This window comes from Nerophis lumbriciformis, linkage group LG13, assembly GCF_033978685.3.
Source record: "Nerophis lumbriciformis linkage group LG13, RoL_Nlum_v2.1, whole genome shotgun sequence".
In the NCBI taxonomy this organism is placed as follows: domain Eukaryota; kingdom Metazoa; phylum Chordata; class Actinopteri; order Syngnathiformes; family Syngnathidae; genus Nerophis; species Nerophis lumbriciformis.
In genome coordinates this window covers 2,694,423-2,720,969 of record NC_084560.2, presented here as the reverse complement: position 1 = coordinate 2,720,969, position 26,547 = coordinate 2,694,423, and the positions used below count along the sequence as shown (strand labels likewise).

The following is a 26,547-nucleotide window of genomic DNA, read 5'->3' as shown; positions in this document are numbered from 1 at the left end:
AGCTCTTGCCGGGGGACCCCGAGGCGTTCTTAGAACAGGCGGGAGACATAGTCTTCCCTACGTGTTCTGGGTCTTCTCCGTGGCCTCCTACCAGTCGGACGTGCCCTAAACACCTCCCTAGGGAGGCGTCCGGGTGGCATCCTGACCAGATGCCAAAACCACCTCATCTGGCTCCTCTCCATGTGGAGGAGCAGCGGCTTTACTTTGAGCTCCCCCCGGATGACAGAGCTTCTCACCCTATCTCTAAGGGAGAGCCCCGCTGCCCAGCGGAGGAAAGTAATTTCGGCTGCTTATACCCGTGATCTTGTCCTTTAGGTCATAACCCAAAGCTCATGACCATAGGTGAGGACGGGAATGTAGATTGACCGGTAAATTGAGAGCTTTGCCTTCCGGCTCAGCTCATTCTTCACCACAACGGATCGATACAGCGTCCGCATTGCTTAAGACGCCGCACCGATCCGCCTGTCGATCTCACAATCCACTCTTCTCTCACTCCTGAAGAAGACTCAGAGGTACTTGAACTCCTCCACTTGGGTCAGGGTCTCCCCGGAGATGGCACTCCACCCTTTTCCGGGCGGGAACCATGGATTCGGACTTGGAGGTGCTGATTCTCATTCCAGTTGCTTCACACTCGGCTGCGAACCGAGCGAGCCCACAAAACCCTCTAAATAAAAATTCCAATACCTACCAACAATAGTCTATATCCATATCGTGACCTGAATATTAGCCAAATATTAGGAATGTTTTTATTATAAGCGCTAACACAGACAGCTATGTAGTCCTATTCTACTGGTACTTCAAGCTGCTTCCGTGCAGGTAAAAAAAAAATCTACCGTCAAGTGTAACACCATCACAGACTGGTGCCAGTATTGATGCCATTCCTACTAAAGGACGTCACCTTTGTTCTTTGTCGTCATCTTTTTTTTTTTCTCGTCAAAATCAAGCTCGAGGCATACTGCAGTCGAAGAAATTGAAAAACTTGTGTTTGTGTGGATTGAAGAAAAACAACTGAGTGATTTGTGCGGTTCTTCAGAAAGAAGGAATACGTGCTGGCGAGTCCGAACACTCAAAGAGTAAGTTAAGAGAACAGCAGAATTGCAGTATAGAATCTTTATTCCAGATGATCACATGATGAAACAGTTTTAATTAAAAGTTGTTGTAATTAAGACTGCTTAAACTCAATTTAAACTTGTAGATGCAACAAGATGATATGAAACATTGTTTGCACTCCTGTGTGATATGTGATTATTGATTAGCCATGGAGTCATTTTCCCTTCACCATGTTACAATACCGTGGTAAACATTAAAGAGTCGCAGCCTTCAAACTTTAAACTGATCCAAACATTTCCATTTAAAAGTGGACGTAGAATTTCTTCTAATAGACATTCCCCTCAAGACCAAGTCTTGAATCGTTCTGAAGGTCCGCACTCTTTGCGTTGCCATAGAAACAGCTTGAGAGGACAAACAGAGCAGAGATCAGGTGGCCATACCTCATTGGTCGCGTGCAGAAACATGTCTTACCTAGTTACTCCAAGACATGCTGATGAGGGCGGGGCTTTCATCAACATATTCAGACCTGACACGCCTGCGTCTTCTTCTCTTAGCAGGACCACCACAACTCTGAGACAAAGTGTTGGTATAGGTCAGGATGATTTGTTGAGGTTTGGGACAACTTGAATTGGGGTTTCAACTTTAACAAATACGATAGAAATGAATGAAGGTAGCTGTGTTTCTAGATGTGTAACAAGGTTGTGATTATGGTCAAGGGGTGATCAAGACATACAGTTTATTGCAACACCAGGTTTATAAATCCAGCGTGGTTAGTGTAAAAGACAGATGTCATGCTTTTAACTATTGTAAGTTTCATGTGATCAAAAAGATGTCTAGCAAGGTACCGGCTGGCAGTCTCCACTCTGGTTGGGACACAGTGCAACTTTGCAGTGCAGGTAGACCTCATAGCTTCCTCCAGAGAAGTGGAACATGTTGAAGGTGAAGCTGTTGGAGACTGCGACTCCATTGTCCATCACGTTCACTGGGGGCTCCACAGGGCTCGGACAACTTCACAGAAACAGGGAAATATACGTTACAGGTTTGATCCTCTGGTCTGCTTGAGACTTAGAAAGCTAGGAGTTAACTGTAACGTATACAGTCAATGTCCAAGCAGCAGTGAGTGGCCACAGAAATCTTGTCTCACCCGTCAGAGATCAGGTCGTATCGCAGTCCCTCGTAAGGCGATGAGCCGCTCGTGGCCCAGCAGGAGTTGGTCACCAAGAAGACCAGGTTGTCATCCAGACCTTCCGTCATCAGCTCTACCCAGACCCTCTGGTTCAACTGAATATCCATTTCTGACATCACAGGTTGTGTGCGTCGAGCATCCTTATAGGCTGTCATCTTAAGAGTGTAATTCCAAGATTCCGATTCGACCTGCTGGACGACAGAGCTTCACATACACACACATAAAACTTTATCTTCTGGTTTTAAAAAGCAGCCGATATCCGTCAGATGTGTAAAACGTACTTGTCTTTGATTCTAAAGCGAATACTCTGAACATCCGGCTGGTTGTGGTAGCAGGAAAAGTTCACGTGGAATTTGTCAAAGTTGGCAACAATTTCAGAGGTGTTCAATCCAGTGACAGTGTTCTTGTACACAACCACACTGTCGTTGGCCTGCAGAGTCATGAACATTCTAGAGTTTAAATCATTACTCACAATAGTACAAGTGTCAGGACAAGAGAGACGCTCACCGTGACCACAGTCCCACAGGCGTTGCTGTCACTAAAGTTGAAGGTCACCATGTGGTGCATGTCCCTGTGACCTCCACAAGAGTCGTCATTGAGGTGCAAGTCTGTGTATCTGAAGCCTTTTTCCTCCAGGAGACAACCAACCAGAGTGATGGAAGCAGTGTTGTCCAAGCAGACCGCCGGATCGCCTGGAGATCAGAACACACTTGTTTTGTCACATGTTGTTCCATGTGGGACAAACCCCTCAACCAGTCTTACCTAAGGTGTCGTTGGACCTGTAGTCGGAGGCAAAAATGGCTCGACAGAAGCAGTTGATTTGACCGTTGATGCCGTCAGCACAGAACTCGTGATCAACACAGTGTGTGTCATTGCAGAAGGCCTCAGGGGCAGCTAGAACACAGCACCACACTTTGAACACATGCTTATTGTCGGAACCATGGTGACCGTATGTCACCACATGAAAAACCACCTCTTTTTGACTTAAAAGACTTATGAGACAGAAACTCTTACGGCAGTTGGCATCCGTTCTCCAGTCGTCCAACATGTGGTCCTGTTTCAGGCTGCAGGCGTGGGCGTACGCCTCCAGAAATTCACACCTGAGGCCGTCCACATCTGGATAATGACACAACGTTTGGTTGCAGGCTGCGATGTACGGCCCTGAGTCGACAACGGCGTGACAGTCAGCGAAGTCAGGGCCATTGAGGACCTGACAGCTGTAACGAAGGTGGGAGGATGAAGTACACGTCGAGACCAAAGAGAAGCTGCTTGTATTTCTCCTCACTGTTCAGTCACTGTGGTGCAGTTGATGGACTCGTCAGCTGGCTCGCTGTACTGCGTCTCACAGCTAGAGGGCAACAAAAATTAGAGGGTGGATCATAGAAGGTGAACAAGTTGCAGTCAGTGCGACGTTCATGTAGGGACGAGGTCTTACCCCTGGTCGCTGAAATCGAATGACTTCACGTCACTTATAGTTGAACTAGAGTTGACACAGAGACTGTCCAGATTTTCTATAATGGCATTGATGAAGAGAATCAATGAGGCTTAAAATGTTAATAATAGCTTGTGGAACCAAATCATGTTGATGTAATTTTGACTGTGGCTTTGATAAAGACCTACTTCACATATTTAAGGATGTGACGTTTCATCATGGTGGTGGGCTAGGTTTAGAGGATTTTATGCTCTACAACCTTACAACTAAAAAAAAAAAAGTGCGGGCTATAGAGCGTTTTCTATTGGGGCTCCAGTACTCTGGAATGCCCTCCAGGTAACAGTTAGAGATGCTACCTCAGTAGAAGCATTTAAATCCCATCTTAAAACTCAATTGTATACTCTAGCCTTTAAATAGACCCCCCACGCCCCCTTTTAGACCAGTTGATCTGCCGTTTTTTTTCTGCTCTGCCCCCCTCTCCTTCGTGGTTCGGCGGCCACGGATGAAGCGCTGGCTGTCCAAAGTCAGGACCCGGGGTGGACCGCTCGCCTGTGCATCGGTTGGGCACGTCTCTGCGCTGCTGACATGTCTCCGCTCGGGATGGTCTCCTGCTGGCCCCACTATGGACTGGACTCTCACTATTATGTTAGATCCACTATGGACTGGACTCTCACTATTATGTTAGATCCACTATGGACTGGACTCTCACATTACTATGCTAGATCCTATCGACGACCATTGCACCGGTCGCCCCAGTGGGGTCCCCACATCAAGGTTTCTCATTGTCCTATTGGGTTGAGTTTTTCCTTGCCCTGATGTGCAGCCCTTTGAGACACTCGTGATTTAGGGCTATATAAGTAAACATTGATTGATTAATTGAACTATGTTTTTAGGAATGGTTAAAACAACACAAATAGTTCCATCCATCCATCCATCCATCTTCTTCCGCTTATCCGAGGTCGGGTCGCGGGGGCAGCAGCCTAAGCAGGGAACCCCAGACTTCCCTCTCCCCAGCCACTTCGTCCAGCTCTTCCTGTGGGACCCCGAGGCGTTCCCAGGCCAGCCGGGAGACATAGTCTTCCCAACGTGTCCTGGGTCTTCCCCGCGGCCTCCTACCGGTCGGACGTGCCCTAAACACCTCCCTAGGGAGGCGTTCGGGTGGCATCCTGACCAGATGCCCGAACCACCTCATCTGGCTCCTCTCGATGTGGAGGAGCAGCGGCTTTACTTTGAGCTCCTCCCGGATGGCAGAGCTTCTCACCCTATCTCTAAGGGAGAGCCCCGCCACCCGGCGGAGGGAACTCATTTCGGCCGCTTGTACCCGTGATCTTGTCCTTTCGGTCATAACCCAAAGCTCATGACCATAGGTGAGGATGGGAACGTAGATCGACCGGTAAATTGAGAGCTTTGCCTTCCGGCTCAGCTCCTTCTTCACCACAACAGATCGATACAGCGTCCGCATTACTGAAGACGCCGCACCGATCCGCCTGTCCATCTCACGATCTACTCTTCCCTCACTCGTGAACAAGACTCCGAGGTACTTGAACTCCTCCACTTGGGGCAAGATCTCCCCCCCAACCCGGAGATGGCACTCCACCCTTTTCCGGGCGAGAACCATGGACTCGGACTTGGAGGTGCTGATTCTCATCCCAGTCGCTTCACACTCAGCTGCGAACCGATCCAGTGAGAGCTGAAGATCCTGGCCAGATGAAGCCATCAGGACCACATCATCTGCAAAAAGCAGAGACCTAATCCTGCAGCCACCAAACCAGATCCCCTCAACGCCTTGACTGCGCCTAGAAATTCTGTCCATAAAAGTTATGAACAGAATCGGTGACAAAGGGCAGCCTTACAAATAGTTCCAGTTGTGAATTTAGCCTTCAGTCCATAAGTTTGATTGAACATCTGATAGTTTTTCGTCACAGACATAGAACAGCAAACATGTTGCCCACTGTACCAATTATCATGAAGTAAATTAGAAACTATCACCTGCCAACAGCCATGGATGTCTCAGGAGAATTTGAGCAGTGTCTCCGTTAAAGAAAACAGTGATGTTGTAGTCAGACTTATATATGCTGGCTGTGAGTCCAGTCTGGTCCTGGTGGAGCTCCAACCCGTCATGTTCTTCAGACACGCTGCTAATGTTCACATTAGTGTTGTTCACCTGCATCACAAATGCAGTTAAAATCTTCGGTCCAATGACTTGAACACAACACAACAACATAACTCCTAAACCACACATGCAAAATGGTTAATAACGCCTGAAAAAATAGTTTTTTCTTACTCAATATGACAGTTAAACTGTCATAATAAATGTGAAAGTTATATGAATATTACTCCAAAACCAAACATACATTATGTCTAAAAATGCCTGTAGTATTGTATCCATGTGAGTTTTACTAGAATCAGTTGTTTTTGTAAGTTTTGCAAATACAAAATACTGGTTTTCTCACTATGACAATATACTGTCACATTCAATCTGACAGTTATTTAAACATAACTCCTAAACCACACATGCAAAATGACTAATAATGCCTGGAAAAATGTATCTCTGTGAATTTTACTGGGAAAAAAAATATTTTGTAAGGTTTGTAAAATTACAAGTTTGTTATTTTTTACTCAATTTGACAGTATAACTGTCATACTAAATATAAAAGTTATATAAACATAACTCCAAAACCAAACATGCAATCCGTCTAAAAATGCCTGTAATATTGAAACTATGTGAGTTTTACCAAGATCAGGTATTTTGGTAGGGTTTACAAATACAAAAATTAGGTTTTACTCATAATGACAATATAACTGCCACATTCAAAATGACAGTTATTTAAACATAACTCCTAAACCAAACATGCTAAATGGCTAATAATGACTGCAGAAATGTATCTTTGTGAGTTTTACTTGAAAAAACGTTTTTTTGTAAGGTTTGTAAAGACACAAGCTAGTTTTTTTACTCAATATGACAGTATAACTGTCATACTAAATAGGAAAGTTATATAAACATAATTTCAAAACCAAACATGCATTATATCTAAAAATGCCTGTAGTATTGTATCCATGTGAGTTTTACTAGAAACAGGTATTTTGGTAAGGTTTACAAATACAAAAAACAGGTTTTACTCAAAATGACAGTATAACTGCCACGTTCAAAATGACAGTTATTTAAACATAACTCCTAAACCAAACATGCTAAATGGCTAATAATGACTGCAGAAATGTATCTTTGTGAGTTTTACTTGAAAAAACGTTTTTTTGTAAGGTTTGTAAAGACACAAGCTAGTTTTTTTACTCAATATGACAGTATAACTGTCATACTAAATAGGAAAGTTATATAAACATAATTTCAAAACCAAACATGCATTATATCTAAAAATGCCTGTAGTATTGTATCTATGTGAGTTTTACTACAATCAGGTATTTTGGTAAGGTTTACAAATACAAACATTAAGTTTTACTCATAATGACAGTATAAGTGCCACACGCAATATGACAGTTATTTAAACATAACTCCTAAACCACAAATGCTAAATGGCTATTAATGCCTGGTGAAATGTGCCTTTGTGAGTTTTACTGTAAAAAAAAAATATTTTGTAATGTTTGTAAAGACAGAAGTTAGTTTTTTTTTACTCCATATGACAGTATATTTGTCATACTAAATGTAAAAGTTATATAAACATAACTCCGAACCAAACATGCATTATGTCTAAAAATGCTTGAATTTTGAATCCATGTGAGTTTTACTAGAAACAGGTATTTTGGTAAGGTTTACAAATACAAAAAACAGGTTTTACTCAAAATGACAGTATAACTGCCACGTTCAAAATGACAGTTATTTAAACAAAACTCCTAAACAAAATATGCTAAATGGCTAATAATGCCTGGAGAAAGGTATCTTTGTGAGTTTTACTGGGAAAAAAAATATTTTGTAAGGTTTGTAAAGACACAAGTTAGTTGTTGTTTTTACTAAATTTGACAGTATAACTGTCATACTAAATGTAAAAGTTATATAAACATAACTCCAAAACCAAACATGCATTATGTCTACAAATGCCTGTAATATTGTATTCATGTGAGTTTTACTAGAATCAGTTGTTTTTGTAAGTTTTGCAAATACAAAATACTGGTTTTCTCACTATGACAATATACTGTCACATTCAATCTGACAGTTATTTAAACATAACTCCTAAACCACACATGCAAAATGACTAATAATGCCTGGAAAAATGTATCTCTGTGAATTTTACTGGGAAAAAAAATATTTTGTAAGGTTTGTAAAATTACAAGTTTGTTATTTTTTACTCAATTTGACAGTATAACTGTCATACTAAATATAAAAGTTATATAAACATAACTCCAAAACCAAACATGCAATCCGTCTAAAAATGCCTGTAATATTGAAACTATGTGAGTTTTACCAAGATCAGGTATTTTGGTAAGGTTTACAAATACAAAAATTAGGTTTTACTCATAATGACAATATAACTGCCACATTCAAAATGACAGTTATTTAAACATAACTCCTAAACCAAACATGCTAAATGGCTAATAATGACTGCAGAAATGTATCTTTGTGAGTTTTACTTGAAAAAACGTTTTTTGTAAGGTTTGTAAAGACACAAGCTAGTTTTTTTACTCAATATGACAGTATAACTGTCATACTAAATAGGAAAGTTATATAAACATAATTTCAAAACCAAACATGCATTATATCTAAAAATGCCTGTAGTATTGTATCTATGTGAGTTTTACTACAATCAGGTATTTTGGTAAGGTTTACAAATACAAACATTAAGTTTTACTCATAATGACAGTATAAGTGCCACACGCAATATGACAGTTATTTAAACATAACTCCTAAACCACAAATGCTAAATGGCTATTAATGCCTGGTGAAATGTGCCTTTGTGAGTTTTACTGTAAAAAACAAATATTTTGTAATGTTTGTAAAGACAGAAGTTAGTTTTTTTTTACTCCATATGACAGTATATTTGTCATACTAAATGTAAAAGTTATATAAACATAACTCCGAACCAAACATGCATTATGTCTAAAAATGCTTGAATTTTGAATCCATGTGAGTTTTACTAGAAACAGGTATTTTGGTAAGGTTTACAAATACAAAAAACAGGTTTTACTCAAAATGACAGTATAACTGCCACGTTCAAAATGACAGTTATTTAAACAAAACTCCTAAACAAAATATGCTAAATGGCTAATAATGCCTGGAGAAAGGTATCTTTGTGAGTTTTACTGGGAAAAAAAATATTTTGTAAGGTTTGTAAAGACACAAGTTAGTTGTTGTTTTTACTAAATTTGACAGTATAACTGTCATACTAAATAGGAAAGTTATATAAACATAATTTCAAAACCAAACATGCATTATATCTAAAAATGCCTGTAGTATTGTATCTATGTGAGTTTTACTACAATCAGGTATTTTGGTAAGGTTTACAAATACAAACATTAAGTTTTACTCATAATGACAGTATAAGTGCCACACGCAATATGACAGTTATTTAAACATAACTCCTAAACCACAAATGCTAAATGGCTATTAATGCCTGGTGAAATGTGCCTTTGTGAGTTTTACTGTAAAAAAAAAAATATTTTGTAATGTTTGTAAAGACAGAAGTTATTTTTTTTTTACTCCATATGACAGTATATTTGTCATACTAAATGTAAAAGTTATATAAACATAACTCCGAACCAAACATGCATTATGTCTAAAAATGCTTGAATTTTGAATCCATGTGAGTTTTACTAGAAACAGGTATTTTGGTAAGGTTTACAAATACAAAAAACAGGTTTTACTCAAAATGACAGTATAACTGCCACGTTCAAAATGACAGTTATTTAAACAAAACTCCTAAACAAAATATGCTAAATGGCTAATAATGCCTGGAGAAAGGTATCTTTGTGAGTTTTACTGGGAAAAAAAATATTTTGTAAGGTTTGTAAAGACACAAGTTAGTTGTTGTTTTTACTAAATTTGACAGTATAACTGTCATACTAAATAGGAAAGTTATATAAACATAATTTCAAAACCAAACATGCATTATATCTAAAAATGCCTGTAGTATTGTATCTATGTGAGTTTTACTACAATCAGGTATTTTGGTAAGGTTTACAAATACAAACATTAAGTTTTACTCATAATGACAGTATAAGTGCCACACGCAATATGACAGTTATTTAAACATAACTCCTAAACCACAAATGCTAAATGGCTATTAATGCCTGGTGAAATGTGCCTTTGTGAGTTTTACTGTAAAAAACAAATATTTTGTAATGTTTGTAAAGACAGAAGTTAGTTTTTTTTTACTCCATATGACAGTATATTTGTCATACTAAATGTAAAAGTTATATAAACATAACTCCGAACCAAACATGCATTAATGTCTAAAAATGCTTGAATTTTGAATCCATGTGAGTTTTACTAGAAACAGGTATTTTGGTAAGGTTTACAAATACAAAAAACAGGTTTTACTCAAAATGACAGTATAACTGCCACGTTCAAAATGACAGTTATTTAAACAAAACTCCTAAACAAAATATGCTAAATGGCTAATAATGCCTGGAGAAAGGTATCTTTGTGAGTTTTACTGGGGAAAAAAATATTTTGTAAGGTTTGTAAAGACACAAGTTAGTTGTTGTTTTTACTAAATTTGACAGTATAACTGTCATACTAAATGTAAAAGTTATATAAACATAACTCCAAAACCAAACATGCATTATGTCTACAAATGCCTGTAATATTGTATTCATGTGAGTTTTACTAGAATCAGTTGTTTTTGTAAGTTTTGCAAATACAAAATACTGGTTTTCTCACTATGACAATATACTGTCACATTCAATCTGACAGTTATTTAAACATAACTCCTAAACCACACATGCAAAATGACTAATAATGCCTGGAAAAATGTATCTCTGTGAATTTTACTGGAAAAAAAAATATTTTGTAAGGTTTGTAAAATTACAAGTTTGTTATTTTTTACTCAATTTGACAGTATAACTGTCATACTAAATATGAAAGTTATATAAACATAACTCCAAAACCAAACATGCAATCCGTCTAAAAATGCCTGTAATATTGAAACTATGTGAGTTTTACCAAGATCAGGTATTTTGGTAGGGTTTACAAATACAAAAATTAGGTTTTACTCATAATGACAATATAACTGCCACATTCAAAATGACAGTTATTTAAACATAACTCCTAAACCAAACATGCTAAATGGCTAATAATGACTGCAGAAATGTATCTTTGTGAGTTTTACTTGAAAAAACGTTTTTTTGTAAGGTTTGTAAAGACACAAGCTAGTTTTTTTACTCAATATGACAGTATAACTGTCATACTAAATAGGAAAGTTATATAAACATAATTTCAAAACCAAACATGCATTATATCTAAAAATGCCTGTAGTATTGTATCTATGTGAGTTTTACTACAATCAGGTATTTTGGTAAGGTTTACAAATACAAACATTAAGTTTTACTCATAATGACAGTATAAGTACCACACGCAATATGACAGTTATTTAAACATAACTCCTAAACCACACATGCAAAATGACTAATAATGCCTGGAAAAATGTATCTCTGTGAATTTTACTGGAAAAAAAAATATTTTGTAAGGTTTGTAAAATTACAAGTTTGTTATTTTTTACTCAATTTGACAGTATAACTGTCATACTAAATATAAAAGTTATATAAACATAACTCCAAAACCAAACATGCAATCCGTCTAAAAATGCCTGTAATATTGAAACTATGTGAGTTTTACCAAGATCAGGTATTTTGGTAGGGTTTACAAATACAAAAATTAGGTTTTACTCATAATGACAATATAACTGCCACATTCAAAATGACAGTTATTTAAACATAACTCCTAAACCAAACATGCTAAATGGCTAATAATGACTGCAGAAATGTATCTTTGTGAGTTTTACTTGAAAAAACGTTTTTTTGTAAGGTTTGTAAAGACACAAGCTAGTTTTTTTACTCAATATGACAGTATAACTGTCATACTAAATAGGAAAGTTATATAAACATAATTTCAAAACCAAACATGCATTATATCTAAAAATGCCTGTAGTATTGTATCTATGTGAGTTTTACTACAATCAGGTATTTTGGTAAGGTTTACAAATACAAACATTAAGTTTTACTCATAATGACAGTATAAGTGCCACACGCAATATGACAGTTATTTAAACATAACTCCTAAACCACAAATGCTAAATGGCTATTAATGCCTGGTGAAATGTGCCTTTGTGAGTTTTACTGTAAAAAACAAATATTTTGTAATGTTTGTAAAGACAGAAGTTAGTTTTTTTTTACTCCATATGACAGTATATTTGTCATACTAAATGTAAAAGTTATATAAACATAACTCCGAACCAAACATGCATTATGTCTAAAAATGCTTGAATTTTGAATCCATGTGAGTTTTACTAGAAACAGGTATTTTGGTAAGGTTTACAAATACAAAAAACAGGTTTTACTCAAAATGACAGTATAACTGCCACGTTCAAAATGACAGTTATTTAAACAAAACTCCTAAACAAAATATGCTAAATGGCTAATAATGCCTGGAGAAAGGTATCTTTGTGAGTTTTACTGGGAAAAAAAATATTTTGTAAGGTTTGTAAAGACACAAGTTAGTTGTTGTTTTTACTAAATTTGACAGTATAACTGTCATACTAAATGTAAAAGTTATATAAACATAACTCCAAAACCAAACATGCATTATGTCTAAAAATGCCTGTAGTATTGTATCCATGTGAGTTTTACTAGAATCAGTTGTTTTTGTAAGTTTTGCAAATACAAAATACTGGTTTTCTCACTATGACAATATACTGTCACATTCAATCTGACAGTTATTTAAACATAACTCCTAAACCACACATGCAAAATGACTAATAATGCCTGGAAAAATGTATCTCTGTGAATTTTACTGGAAAAAAAAATATTTTGTAAGGTTTGTAAAATTACAAGTTTGTTATTTTTTACTCAATTTGACAGTATAACTGTCATACTAAATATAAAAGTTATATAAACATAACTCCAAAACCAAACATGCAATCCGTCTAAAAATGCCTGTAATATTGAAACTATGTGAGTTTTACCAAGATCAGGTATTTTGGTAGGGTTTACAAATACAAAAATTAGGTTTTACTCATAATGACAATATAACTGCCACATTCAAAATGACAGTTATTTAAACATAACTCCTAAACCAAACATGCTAAATGGCTAATAATGACTGCAGAAATGTATCTTTGTGAGTTTTACTTGAAAAAACGTTTTTTTGTAAGGTTTGTAAAGACACAAGCTAGTTTTTTTACTCAATATGACAGTATAACTGTCATACTAAATAGGAAAGTTATAAAAACATAATTTCAAAACCAAACATGCATTATATCTAAAAATGCCTGTAGTATTGTATCTATGTGAGTTTTACTACAATCAGGTATTTTGGTAAGGTTTACAAATACAAACATTAAGTTTTACTCATAATGACAGTATAAGTGCCACACGCAATATGACAGTTATTTAAACATAACTCCTAAACCAAACATGCTAAATGGCTAATAATGACTGCAGAAATGTATCTTTGTGAGTTTTACTTGAAAAAACGTTTTTTTGTAAGGTTTGTAAAGACACAAGCTAGTTTTTTTACTCAATATGACAGTATAACTGTCATACTAAATAGGAAAGTTATATAAACATAATTTCAAAACCAAACATGCATTATATCTAAAAATGCCTGTAGTATTGTATCTATGTGAGTTTTACTACAATCAGGTATTTTGGTAAGGTTTACAAATACAAACATTAAGTTTTACTCATAATGACAGTATAAGTGCCACACGCAATATGACAGTTATTTAAACATAACTCCTAAACCACAAATGCTAAATGGCTATTAATGCCTGGTGAAATGTGCCTTTGTGAGTTTTACTGTAAAAAAAAAAATATTTTGTAATGTTTGTAAAGACAGAAGTTAGTTTTTTTTTACTCCATATGACAGTATATTTGTCATACTAAATGTAAAAGTTATATAAACATAACTCCGAACCAAACATGCATTATGTCTAAAAATGCTTGAATTTTGAATCCATGTGAGTTTTACTAGAAACAGGTATTTTGGTAAGGTTTACAAATACAAAAAACAGGTTTTACTCAAAATGACAGTATAACTGCCACGTTCAAAATGACAGTTATTTAAACAAAACTCCTAAACAAAATATGCTAAATGGCTAATAATGCCTGGAGAAAGGTATCTTTGTGAGTTTTACTGGGAAAAAAAATATTTTGTAAGGTTTGTAAAGACACAAGTTAGTTGTTGTTTTTACTAAATTTGACAGTATAACTGTCATACTAAATGTAAAAGTTATATAAACATAACTCCAAAACCAAACATGCATTATGTCTACAAATGCCTGTAATATTGTATTCATGTGAGTTTTACTAAAATCAGTTGTTTTTGTAAGGTTTGCAAATACAATATATTGTTTTTACTCATAATGACAGTATCGCTGCCACACTCAATATGACAGTTATTTAAACATTCAGTCAGACCTACCAGAACTTTCACACCTGGTCCCAATTGAACAACAGAGTCCGGGTCCAGCAGTTCGATAATGACGCGGTCCAAAAACACAACGTCTTTACGACGGCGTTCCTTGAAAACGGCCACCACATGGATGCTTGAGTTGGAGTACAACGTGTAAGCACAGCGGTCGTCCACTAGCGAGGAATGTCCAGAGAAATCGATGACGGTGGAGCCGGTTACGGTGCACACGCTGCAAAAACATTCATATTTGAAATACATCTAAATGATCTTTAAATGAAAATATGTTTTTATTTCAAGAAAAACATCTTCCAATGGGGTAAGCAACATGTGTTTGGCTAGAATTCGTGAAACTAGAATATTATCTTTGTGACTTTAAGAATATATGGAGTCCTTAAAGGGGAACATTATCACAATTTCAGAATTGTTAAAACCGTTACAAATCAGTTCCCAGTGGCTTATTATATTTTTCGAAGTTTTTTTCAAAATGTTACCCATCACGCAATATCCCTAAAAAAAGCTTCAAAGTGCCTGATTTTAACCATCGTTATAAACACCCGTCCATTTTCCTGTGACGTCACATAGTGAAGCCAACACAAACAAACATGGCGGAAAGAACAGCAAGCTATAGCGACATTAGCTCGGATTCAGACTCGGATTTCAGCGGCTTAAGCGATTCAACAGATTACGAATGTATTGAAACGGATGGTTGTAGTGTGGAGGCAGGTAGCGAAAACCAAATTGAAGAAGAAACTGAAGCTATTGAGCCATATCGGTTTGAACCGTATGCAAGCGAAACCGAGGAAAACGACACGACAGCCAGCGACACGGGAGAAAGCGAGGACGAATTCGGCGATCGCCTTCTAACCAACGATTGGTATGTGTTTGTTTGGCATTAAAGGAAACTAACAACTATGAACTAGGTTTACAGCATATGAAATACATTTGGCAACAACATGCACTTTGAGAGTGCAGACAGCCCAATTTTCATCAATTCATATATTCTGTAGACATACCCTCATGTCAGCAGGCCAGGGAAGCTAGGGTGGATATTCTTCTCTTGACGGTGTGAGCCAAGACATCCAGGGGGTTTAGCTCGCTCGTCTGCGGGAACAAACTGCCGCCATTGCTTGCCGTGCTACCGAGGTCCTTTGTCCCTGAATTGCTCACACACTCCGGCAGATTCAATGGGGGTCTGGCGGCAGATTTCTTTGACTTTATGGTTGGAAATGCATCGGTTTTGAGTGTCGCAGGATATCCACACATTCTTGCCATCTCTGTCGTAGCATAGCTTTCGTGGGTAAAGTGTGCGGAACAAACGTCCAATTTCTTGCCACTTTGGCATCTTTGGGCCACTGGTGCAACTTGAACCCGTCCCTGTTGGTGTTGTTACACCCTCCGACAACACACCGACGAGGCATGATGTCTTCAAGGTACGGAAAACAGTCGAAAAAAACGGAAAATAACAGAGCTGATTTGACTCGGTGTTTGAGAAAATGGCGGATTGCTTCCCGATGTGACGCCACGTTGTGACGTCATCGCTCCGAGAGCGAATATTTAGAAAGGCGTTTAATTCGCCAAAATTCACCCATTTAGAGTTCGGAAATCGGTTAAAAAAATATATGGTCTTTTTTCTGCAACATCAAGGTACAGGTAAAAGCCAGTAAATTAGAATATTTTGAAAAACTTGATTTATTTCAGTAATTGCATTCAAAAGGTGTAACTTGTACATTATATTTATTCATTGCACACAGACTGATGCATTCAAATGTTTATTTCATTTAATTTTGATGATTTGAAGTGGCAACAAATGAAAATCCAAAATTCCGTGTGTCACAAAATTAGAATATTACTTAAGGCTAATACAAAAAAGGGATTTTTAGAAATGTTGGCCAACTGAAAAGTATGAAAATGAAAAATATGAGCATGTACAATACTCAATACTTGGTTGGAGCTCCTTTTGCCTCAATTACTGCGTTAATGCGGCGTGGCATGGAGTCGATGAGTTTCTGGCACTGCTCAGGTGTTATGAGAGCCCAGGTTGCTCTGATAGTGGCCTTCAACTCTTCTGCGTTTTTGGGTCTGGCATTCTGCATCTTCCTTTTCACAATACCCCACAGATTTTCTATGGGGCTAAGGTCAGGGGAGTTGGCGGGCCAATTTAGAACAGAAATACCATGGTCCGTAAACCAGGCACGGGTAGATTTTGCGCTGTGTGCAGGCGCCAAGTCCTGTTGGAACTTGAAATCTCCATCTCCATAGAGCAGGTCAGCAGCAGGAAGCATGAAGTGCTCTAAAACTTGCTGGTAGACGGCCGCGTTGACCCTGGATCTCAGGAAACAGAGTGGACCGACACCAGCAGATGACATGGCACCCCAAACCATCACTGATGGTGGAAACTTTACACTAGACTTCAGGCAACGTGGATCCTGTGCCTCTCCTGTCTTCCTCCAGACTCTGGGACCTCGATTTCCAAAGGAAATGCAAAATTTGCATGGTTGGGTGATGGTTTGGGGTGCCATGTCATCTGCTGGTGTCGGTCCAGTGCAGACAGCCCATTTCAGGCGCGCTAAGAACATATATTTTTCCACGATTTCAGCACTCAGGTTAACCATACCTAAATAGACACAAAATACTGCATTGCACAAGACTACCCGAATGTACTCAAATGATTGAAAAAAATAAATATTTTTAAGCTAAATTATTGGTAAACACAGTTTATGTATAATAATTTACGTAAAACCGCGAGTATTGAATAAAGTTTTCATCAATTAATATATTCTGTAGACATACCCTCATCCGCTCTCTTTTCCTGAAAGCTGATCTGTCCAGTTTTGGAGTTGATGTCAGCATCTGCTTTGAGTGTCGCAGGATATCCACACATTCTTGCCATCTCTGTCGTAGCATAGCTTTCGTCGGTAAAGTGTGCGGAACAAACGACTGACCATTTTCGTCGGCTTTTCCTCACACCCTCGTATTTTGAACAAATTTCGTCCAATTTCTTGCCACTTTGGCATCTTTGGGCCACTGGTGCAACTTGAATCCGTCCCTGTTCGTGTTGTTACACCCTCCGACAACACACCGACGATTGCTTCCCGATGTGACGAATAATGGAAAAGCGCTTAATTCGCCAAAATTCACCCATTTAGCGTTCGGAAATCGGTTAAAAAAATATATGGTCTTTTTTCTGCAACATCAAGGTATATATTGACGCTTACATAGGTCTGGTGATAATGTTCCCCTTTAAAAAATGTGTCTCCTCAATTCCCAAACGTTTACTGAGTGTTGTTAAAAGGAAAGGCCATGTAACACAGTGGTGAACATGCCCTTTCCCAACTGTTGCAGCCATGAAATTCTAAGTTAATTATTATTTGCAAAAAAAAAATAAAGTTTATGAGTTTGAACATCAAATATGTTGTCTTTGTAGCATATTCAACCGAATATGGGTTGAAAAGGATTTGCAAATCATTGTATTCCGTTTGTATTTACATCTAACACAATTTCCCAACTCATATGGAAACGGGGTTTGTATATATATATATATATTAGAGATGCGCGGATAGGCAATTATTTCATCCGCAACCGCATCAGAAAGTCGTCAACCATCCGCCATCCACCCGATCTAACATTTGATCAGAACCGCATCCGCCCGCACCCGCCCGTTGTTATATATCTAATATAGACGATGCAAGGCATTAGTGAGGTTATAAAGCTTTTGCCTGTTAAAGAAAGGAGACTGATCCAATGCAGCACAGACATTCGCGTGCCACGCTGTCACGACCCAGACGCACACCAGTGCGCAATCATATGGGAGCCGCGCTGAGCGTGTCTCGCTGCCGGCGACGGCCGGGTATGAGCCCGACGCTCCAGCGCCATCCATTTTCAGGGCTAGTTGATTCGGCAGGTGGGTTGTTACACACTCCTTAGCGGGTTCCAACTTCCATGGCCACCGTCCTAGCTGCTGTCTATATCAACCAGGGTGAGCCCCACCCCTTTCGTGAGCGCACTGCGCGCGGAGTGACCCCTGTTACGCGCCCCCGGCAACAGGGGTGGCGGGCCGGTAAGCTGCGCGGGCGGTACGCGCGGAGTGACCCCTGTTACGAGCCCCCGGGCACGGGGGTGGCGGGCAGGTAAGCTGCTTACCTGCTGCGCGTGACGCCGGCCGCGGCGAAGGCGGACGAGGCGGGGTGTCGGTGCGGTGGGCGCGGTAGTGACCCTGGACGTGCGTCGGGCCCTTCTCGCGGATCGCCTCAGCTACGGCTCCCGGTGGGGCCCTCTCGGGGGAAGGGGCCTCGGTCCCGGACCCCGGCGAGGCGTCGGGGGCCTTCTCCGCTCCGTAAAAGTGTCCATCTCTTTTTTTTTTTCTTCTTCTGTTGTGGCATATGCTGCAGGTGCCTGCTCGTTTTTCGTATGTGGGTAACAACATTTAACTATGTATATATATTTACCAATTGGTTTAACTGCCACCCGCCTGAATCTATTTAAAATCTAATTTTTTTTTATTTCAATCGCCCGACCCGACCCGACCCGCGGATAATCCGCAGACTCCGCGGTTGTGCCCGCAAACCGCGCATCTCTAATATATATATATATATTTATATATATATATATGACTCCTTTAATGCGCCTTATAATCCGGTGCACCTTTTGTATGAAAATAGACCTGAATAGACACGCTCATCGGCAGTGTGCCTTATAATAAAGTCCTTTGTGTTCTTTGATGTTTCCCTCTTACACACGTGTTTATGTGTGCTATGGCTATGAATTATTTTTTTCCCCTCGGCCTCAGTCTGGACCCCCTCTCCAGGGGTTTTTTCTGGAGTAGCATGAGTCCTGCCAGACAACACACGAGCTCACCTGCGATCCCTTATCTCAGAAATGGTGAGGAAAGCCGTGGAGTTGCAATTCACCAAGCCTACACCGACTTGGAAAGTTGTCGTGTTGGGTAGAAAGAGTTCACCTGGAAACGACACACGTGACAAACAACCTTTGAGAGATTCTTCAACATACTTGCCAACCTTGAGACCTCCGATTTTGGGAGGTGGGGGGGTGGGGGGCGTGGTCGGGGTGGGGCGGGGGCGTGGTTGGGGGCGGGGCTAAGAGGGGAGGAGTATATTTACAGCTAGAATTCACCAAGTCAAGTATTTCATATATATATATATATATATATATATATATATATATATATATATATATATTTAGCTAGAATTCACTGAAAGTCAAGTATTTCTTATATATATATATATATATATATATATATGTATATAAGAAATACTTGACTTTCAGTGAATTCTAGCTATATATATATATATATATATATATATATATATATATGTATGTATGTATGTATGTATGTATGTATATATATATGTATGTATGTATATATATATATATATATATATATATATATATATATATATATATATATATATATATATATATATATATATATATATATATATATATATATATATATATATATATCCATCCATCCATCCATTTTCTACCGCTTATTCCCTTTGGGGTCGCGGGGGCGCTGGAGCCTATCTCAGCTACAATCGGGCGGAAGGCGGGGTACACCCTGGACAAGTCGCCACCTCATCGCAGGGCTATATATATATATATATATATATATATATATATATATATATATATTTAGCTAGAATTCACTGAAAGTCAAGTATTTCTTATATATATATATATATATATATATATATATATAAGAAATACTTGACTTTCAGTGAATTCTAGCTATATATATATATATATATATATATATATGTATGTATGTATGTATGTATGTATGTATGTATGTATGTATATATATGTATGTATGTATGTATATATATATGTATGTATATATATATGTATATATATATATATATATATATATATATATATATATATATATCCATCCATCCATCCATCCATTTTCTACCGCTTATTCCCTTTGGGGTCGCGGGGGCGCTGGAGCCTATCTCAGCTACAATCGGGCGGAAGGCGGGGTACACCCTGGACAAGTCGCCACCTCATCGCAGGGCTATATATATATATATATATATATATATATATATATATATATATATATATATATATATATATATATATATATATATATATATATATATATATATATATATATATATATATATATATATATATAGCTAGAATTCACTGAAAGTCAAGTATTTCTTATATATATATATATATATATATATATATATATATATATATATATATATATATATATATATATATATATATATATATATATGTATGTATGTATGTATGTATGTATGTATGTATGTATGTATGTATGTATGTATGTATGTATGTATGTATGTATGTATGTATGTATGTATGTATGTATATATATATGTATATATATATATATATATATATCCATCCATCCATCCATTTTCTACCGCTTATTCCCTTTGGGGTCGCGGGGGGCGCTGGAGCCTATCTCAGCTACAATCGGGCGGAAGGCGGGGTACACCCTGGACAAGTCGCCACCTCATCGCAGGGCTATATATATATATATATATATATATATATATATATATATATATATATATATATATATATATATATATATATATATATATATATATATATATATATATATATATATATATATATATATTTAGCTAGAATTCACTGAAAGTCAAGTATTTCTTATATATATATATATATATATATATATATATAAGAAATACTTGACTTTCAGTGAATTCTAGCTATATATATATATATATATATATATATATATATATATATGTATGTATGTATGTATGTATGTATGTATGTATGTATGTATGTATGTATATATATATGTATATATATATATATATATATATATATATATATATATATATCTCCATCCATCCATCCATCCATTTTCTACCGCTTATTCCCTTTGGGGTCGCGGGGGGCGCTGGAGCCTATCTCAGCTACAATCGGGCGGAAGGCGGGGTACACCCTACTCAGTGGCCTAGTGGTTAGAGTGTCCGCCCTGAGATCGGTAGGTTGTGGGTTCAAACCCCGGCCGAGTCATACCAAAGACTATAAAAATGGGACCCATTACCTCCCTGCTTGGCACTCAGTATCAAGGGTTGGAATTGGGGGTTAAATCACCAAAAATGATTCCCGGGCGCGGCCACCGCTGCTGCCCACTGCTCCCCTCACCTCCCAGGGGGTGATCAAGGGTGATGGGTCAAATGCAGAGAATAATTTCGCCACACCTAGTGTGTGTGTGACAATCATTGGTACTTTAACTTTAACTTTATATATATATATATAAAAGAAATACTTGAATTTCAGTGTTCATTTATTTACACATATACACACACATAACACTCATCTACTCATTGTTGAGTTAAGGGTTGAATTGTCCATCCTTGTTCTATTCTCTGTTTTTCCAACCATGCTGAACACCCTTTCGCAGGTACCCAGAAAGGTTTCGAGTACCACCAAAAAAACTGAATCTCTGAAGACAGTATAAAAATCTGTGTTAAAGGTGTACAAATACTGTTTGTATAATAAGCATGTTATTTTTTTACAAATGAGGGTTAAGAGTTCAGTACTAAAAAAAAAGAAAGAAAAGAATGTGGCTTAAGTACAGTTTTTTAATTGAGCGTCTGCATTTTTTGGTTGGGTTGTTTATTTATTTTGAGTAACTTCTATACATTTCTAAAAGGGGAGAAATGTAATAGTGATCTATGTTTGTCTGTTGCCATCTCCTGGTGAATGTTGGCTACAGCGTACTGCGGTTACTTTTTGGTTGGCCGACGATTTACGTGGTGTTGCGCACCTGACGTCACTCAGGTCCGCATGGAGCTGGAGGGGGCGTGGCTTCCAGCTCCGCCTGAATTTCGGGAGATTTTCGGGAGAAAATTTGTCCCGGGAGGTTTTCGGGAGAGGCGCTGAATTTCGCGAGTCTCCCGGAAAATCTAGTGAGAATAATAGTGAGAGTCCAGTCCATAGTGGATCCAACATAATAGTGAGAGTCCAGTCCATAGTGGATCTAACATAATAGTGAGAGTCCAGTCCATAGTGGATCCAACATAATAGTAAGAGTCCAGTCCATAGTGGATCTAACACAATAGTAAGAGTACAGTCCATAGTGGATCTAACATAATAGTGTGAGAGTCCAGTCCATAGTGGATCTAACATAATAGTGTAAGAGTCCAGTCCATAGTGGATCTAACATAATAGTGAGAGTCCAGTCCATAGTGGATCTAACATAATAGTGTGAGAGTCCAGTCCATAGTGGATCTAACATAATAGTGTAAGAGTCCAGTCCATAGTGGATCTAACATAATAGTGAGAGTCCGGTCCATAGTGGATCCAACATAATAGTGTGAGAGTCTAGTCCATAGTGGATCTAACATAATAGTAAGAGTCCAGTCCATAGTGGATCTAACATAATAGTGTAAGAGTCCAGTCCATAGTGGATCTAACATAATAGTGAGAGTCCAGTCCATAGTGGATCCAACATAATAGTAAGAGTCCAGTCCATAGTGGATCTAACACAATAGTAAGAGTACAGTCCATAGTGGATCTAACATAATAGTGTGAGAGTCCAGTCCATAGTGGATCTAACATAATAGTGTAAGAGTCCAGTCCATAGTGGATCTAACATAATAGTGAGGGTCCAGTCCATAGTGGATCCAACATAATAGTGTGAGAGTCTAGTCCATAGTGGATCTAACATAATAGTAAGAGTCCAGTCCATAGTGGATCTAACATAATAGTGAGAGTCCAGTCCATAGTGGATCCAACATAATAGTGTGAGAGTCTAGTCCATAGTGGATCTAACATAATAGTAAGAGTCCAGTCCATAGTGGATCTAACATAATATTGCGAGAGTCCAGTCCATAGTCGATCTAACATAATAGTGAGAGTCCAGTCCATAGTGGATCCCCAGGAGATGCACAGGATGCGAGCAAACGTTACGCACGATTTACGTGGTGTTGCGCACCTGACGTCACTCAGGTCCGCATGGAGCTGGAGGGGGCGTGGCTTCCAGCTCCGCCTGAATTTCGGGAGATTTTCGGGAGAAAATTTGTCCCGGGAGGTTTTCGGGAGAGGCGCTGAATTTCGCGAGTCTCCCGGAAAATCTAGTGAGAATAATAGTGAGAGTCCAGTCCATAGTGGATCCAACATAATAGTGAGAGTCCAGTCCATAGTGGATCTAACATAATAGTGAGAGTCCAGTCCATAGTGGATCTAACATAATAGTGAGAGTCCAGTTCATAGTGGATCTAACATAATAGTGAGAGTCCAGTTCATAGTGGATCTAACATAATAGTAAGAGTCCAGTCCATAGTGGATCTAACACAATAGTAAGAGTACAGTCCATAGTGGATCTAACATAATAGTGTGAGAGTCCAGTCCATAGTGGATCTAACATAATAGTGTAAGAGTCCAGTCCATAGTGGATCTAACATAATAGTGAGAGTCCAGTCCATAGTGGATCCAACATAATAGTGTGAGAGTCTAGTCCATAGTGGATCTAACATAATAGTAAGAGTCCAGTCCATAGTGGATCTAACATAATAGTGAGAGTCCAGTCCATAGTGGATCCAACATAATAGTGTGAGAGTCTAGTCCATAGTCGATCTAACATAATAGTGAGAGTCCAGTCCATAGTGGATCTAACATAATAGTGTGAGAGTCCAGTCCATAGTGGATCTAACATAATAGTGTAAGAGTCCAGTCCATAGTGGATCTAACATAATAGTGAGAGTCCAGTCCATAGTGGATCCAACATAATAGTGTGAGAGTCTAGTCCATAGTGGATCTAACATAATAGTAAGAGTCCAGTCCATAGTGGATCCAACATAATAGTGTGAGAGTCTAGTCCATAGTGGATCTAACATAATAGTAAGAGTCCAGTCCATAGTGGATCTAACATAATATTGCGAGAGTCCAGTCCATAGTCGATCTAACATAATAGTGAGAGTCCAGTCCATAGTGGATCTAACATAATAGTGTGAGAGTCCAGTCCATAGTGGATCTAACATAATAGTGTAAGAGTCCAGTCCATAGTGGATCTAACATAATAGTGAGAGTCCAGTCCATAGTGGCTCCAACATAATAGTGTGAGAGTCTAGTCCATAGTGGATCTAACATAATAGTAAGAGTCCAGTCCATAGTGGATCTAACATGATAGTGTAAGAGTCCAGTCCATAGTGGATCTAACATAATAGTGAGAGTCCAGTCCATAGTGGATCCAACATAATAGTAAGAGTCCAGTCCATAGTGGATCTAACACAATAGTAAGAGTACAGTCCACAGTGGATCTAACATAATAGTGTGAGAGTCCAGTCCATAGTGGATCTAACATAATAGTGTAAGAGTCCAGTCCATAGTGGATCTAACATAATAGTGAGAGTCCAGTCCATAGTGGATCCAACATAATAGTGTGAGAGTCTAGTCCATAGTGGATCTAACATAATAGTAAGAGTCCAGTCCATAGTGGATCTAACATAATAGTGAGAGTCCAGTCCATAGTGGATCCAACATAATAGTGTGAGAGTCTAGTCCATAGTGGATCTAACATAATAGTAAGAGTCCAGTCCATAGTGGATCTAACATAATATTGCGAGAGTCCAGTCCATAGTCGATCTAACATAATAGTGAGAGTCCAGTCCATAGTGGATCCCCAGGAGATGCACAGGATGCGAGCAAACGTTACGCACGATTTACGTGGTGTTGCGCACCTGACGTCACTCAGGTCCGCATGGAGCTGGAGGGGGCGTGGCTTCCAGCTCCGCCTGAATTTCGGGAGATTTTCGGGAGAAAATTTGTCCCGGGAGGTTTTCGGGAGAGGCGCTGAATTTCGCGAGTCTCCCGGAAAATCCGGGAGGGTTGGCAAGTATGTTCTTCAACAACATTACAAAGCCAGGTAGGTGTGTGGTGTCATCAAGAATGATTGTGATTGCCAGACGAGGATGTGGCCAACTGTACTTGTAGATCAAGTGACAGCAGTAATGGAACATGTGCACCAACAGCAGCCAACAGTTGTATCAGCGGTGGCAGAGATGCCAGCCAATCAAAAGCAAGTGGAGGTGCGAGAACAACACGTGGTGTAGTTAGTTGTGTGTTGATAGTTTGTGGGCTTACTCATGGATCTGCAGCCGCTCAGATATTCGGCTCTGGCAGAGTTGATCAACTGCCAGGTGTCCACCGGCTGTCCCTCCACCTCGGTTGTCAAGTTCTGCAAGGAACACCAGAGAAGACGTCAACAGTTATCAAGTCCGACTGTGAGAGTCCAGTCCATAGTGGCTCCAACATAATAGTGTGAGAGTCTAGTCCATAGTGGATCTAACATAATAGTAAGAGTCCAGTCCATAGTGGATCTAACATGATAGTGTAAGAGTCCAGTCCATAGTGGATCTAACATAATAGTGAGAGTCCAGTCCATAGTGGATCCAACATAATAGTAAGAGTCCAGTCCATAGTGGATCTAACACAATAGTAAGAGTACAGTCCACAGTGGATCTAACATAATAGTGTGAGAGTCCAGTCCATAGTGGATCTAACATAATAGTGTAAGAGTCCAGTCCATAGTGGATCTAACATAATAGTGAGAGTCCAGTCCATAGTGGATCCAACATAATAGTGTGAGAGTCTAGTCCATAGTGGATCTAACATAATAGTAAGAGTCCAGTCCATAGTGGATCTAACATAATAGTGAGAGTCCAGTCCATAGTGGATCCAACATAATAGTGTGAGAGTCTAGTCCATAGTGGATCTAACATAATAGTAAGAGTCCAGTCCATAGTGGATCTAACATAATATTGCGAGAGTCCAGTCCATAGTCGATCTAACATAATAGTGAGAGTCCAGTCCATAGTGGATCCCCAGGAGATGCACAGGATGCGAGCAAACGTTACGCACGATTTACGTGGTGTTGCGCACCTGACGTCACTCAGGTCCGCATGGAGCTGGAGGGGGCGTGGCTTCCAGCTCCGCCTGAATTTCGGGAGATTTTCGGGAGAAAATTTGTCCCGGGAGGTTTTCGGGAGAGGCGCTGAATTTCGCGAGTCTCCCGGAAAATCCGGGAGGGTTGGCAAGTATGTTCTTCAACAACATTACAAAGCCAGGTAGGTGTGTGGTGTCATCAAGAATGATTGTGATTGCCAGACGAGGATGTGGCCAACTGTACTTGTAGATCAAGTGACAGCAGTAATGGAACATGTGCACCAACAGCAGCCAACAGTTGTATCAGCGGTGGCAGAGATGCCAGCCAATCAAAAGCAAGTGGAGGTGCGAGAACAACACGTGGTGTAGTTA

General features: G+C 38.8%; 1 protein-coding gene across 1 annotated transcript; it reads right to left on the bottom strand.

Annotated features, from left to right (window-relative positions):
• Positions 1-1,161: 1,161 nt before the first annotated feature.
• On the bottom strand, positions 1,162-25,531 carry LOC133614010 (alpha-tectorin-like). Its single transcript, XM_061971939.2, has 15 exons — positions 25,514-25,531; positions 25,375-25,468; positions 19,102-19,204; positions 14,257-14,476; positions 5,658-5,832; positions 3,672-3,747; positions 3,522-3,584; positions 3,251-3,453; positions 2,999-3,130; positions 2,744-2,928; positions 2,518-2,666; positions 2,195-2,440; positions 1,896-2,058; positions 1,522-1,620; positions 1,162-1,451 (listed from the first exon to the last, which is right to left on the bottom strand). The coding sequence occupies exons 1-14, from the start codon at positions 25,529-25,531 to the stop codon at positions 1,522-1,524; spliced, it is 1,926 nt and encodes a 641-aa protein (XP_061827923.1). The 3' UTR covers positions 1,162-1,451.
• Positions 25,532-26,547: the final 1,016 nt, after the last annotated feature.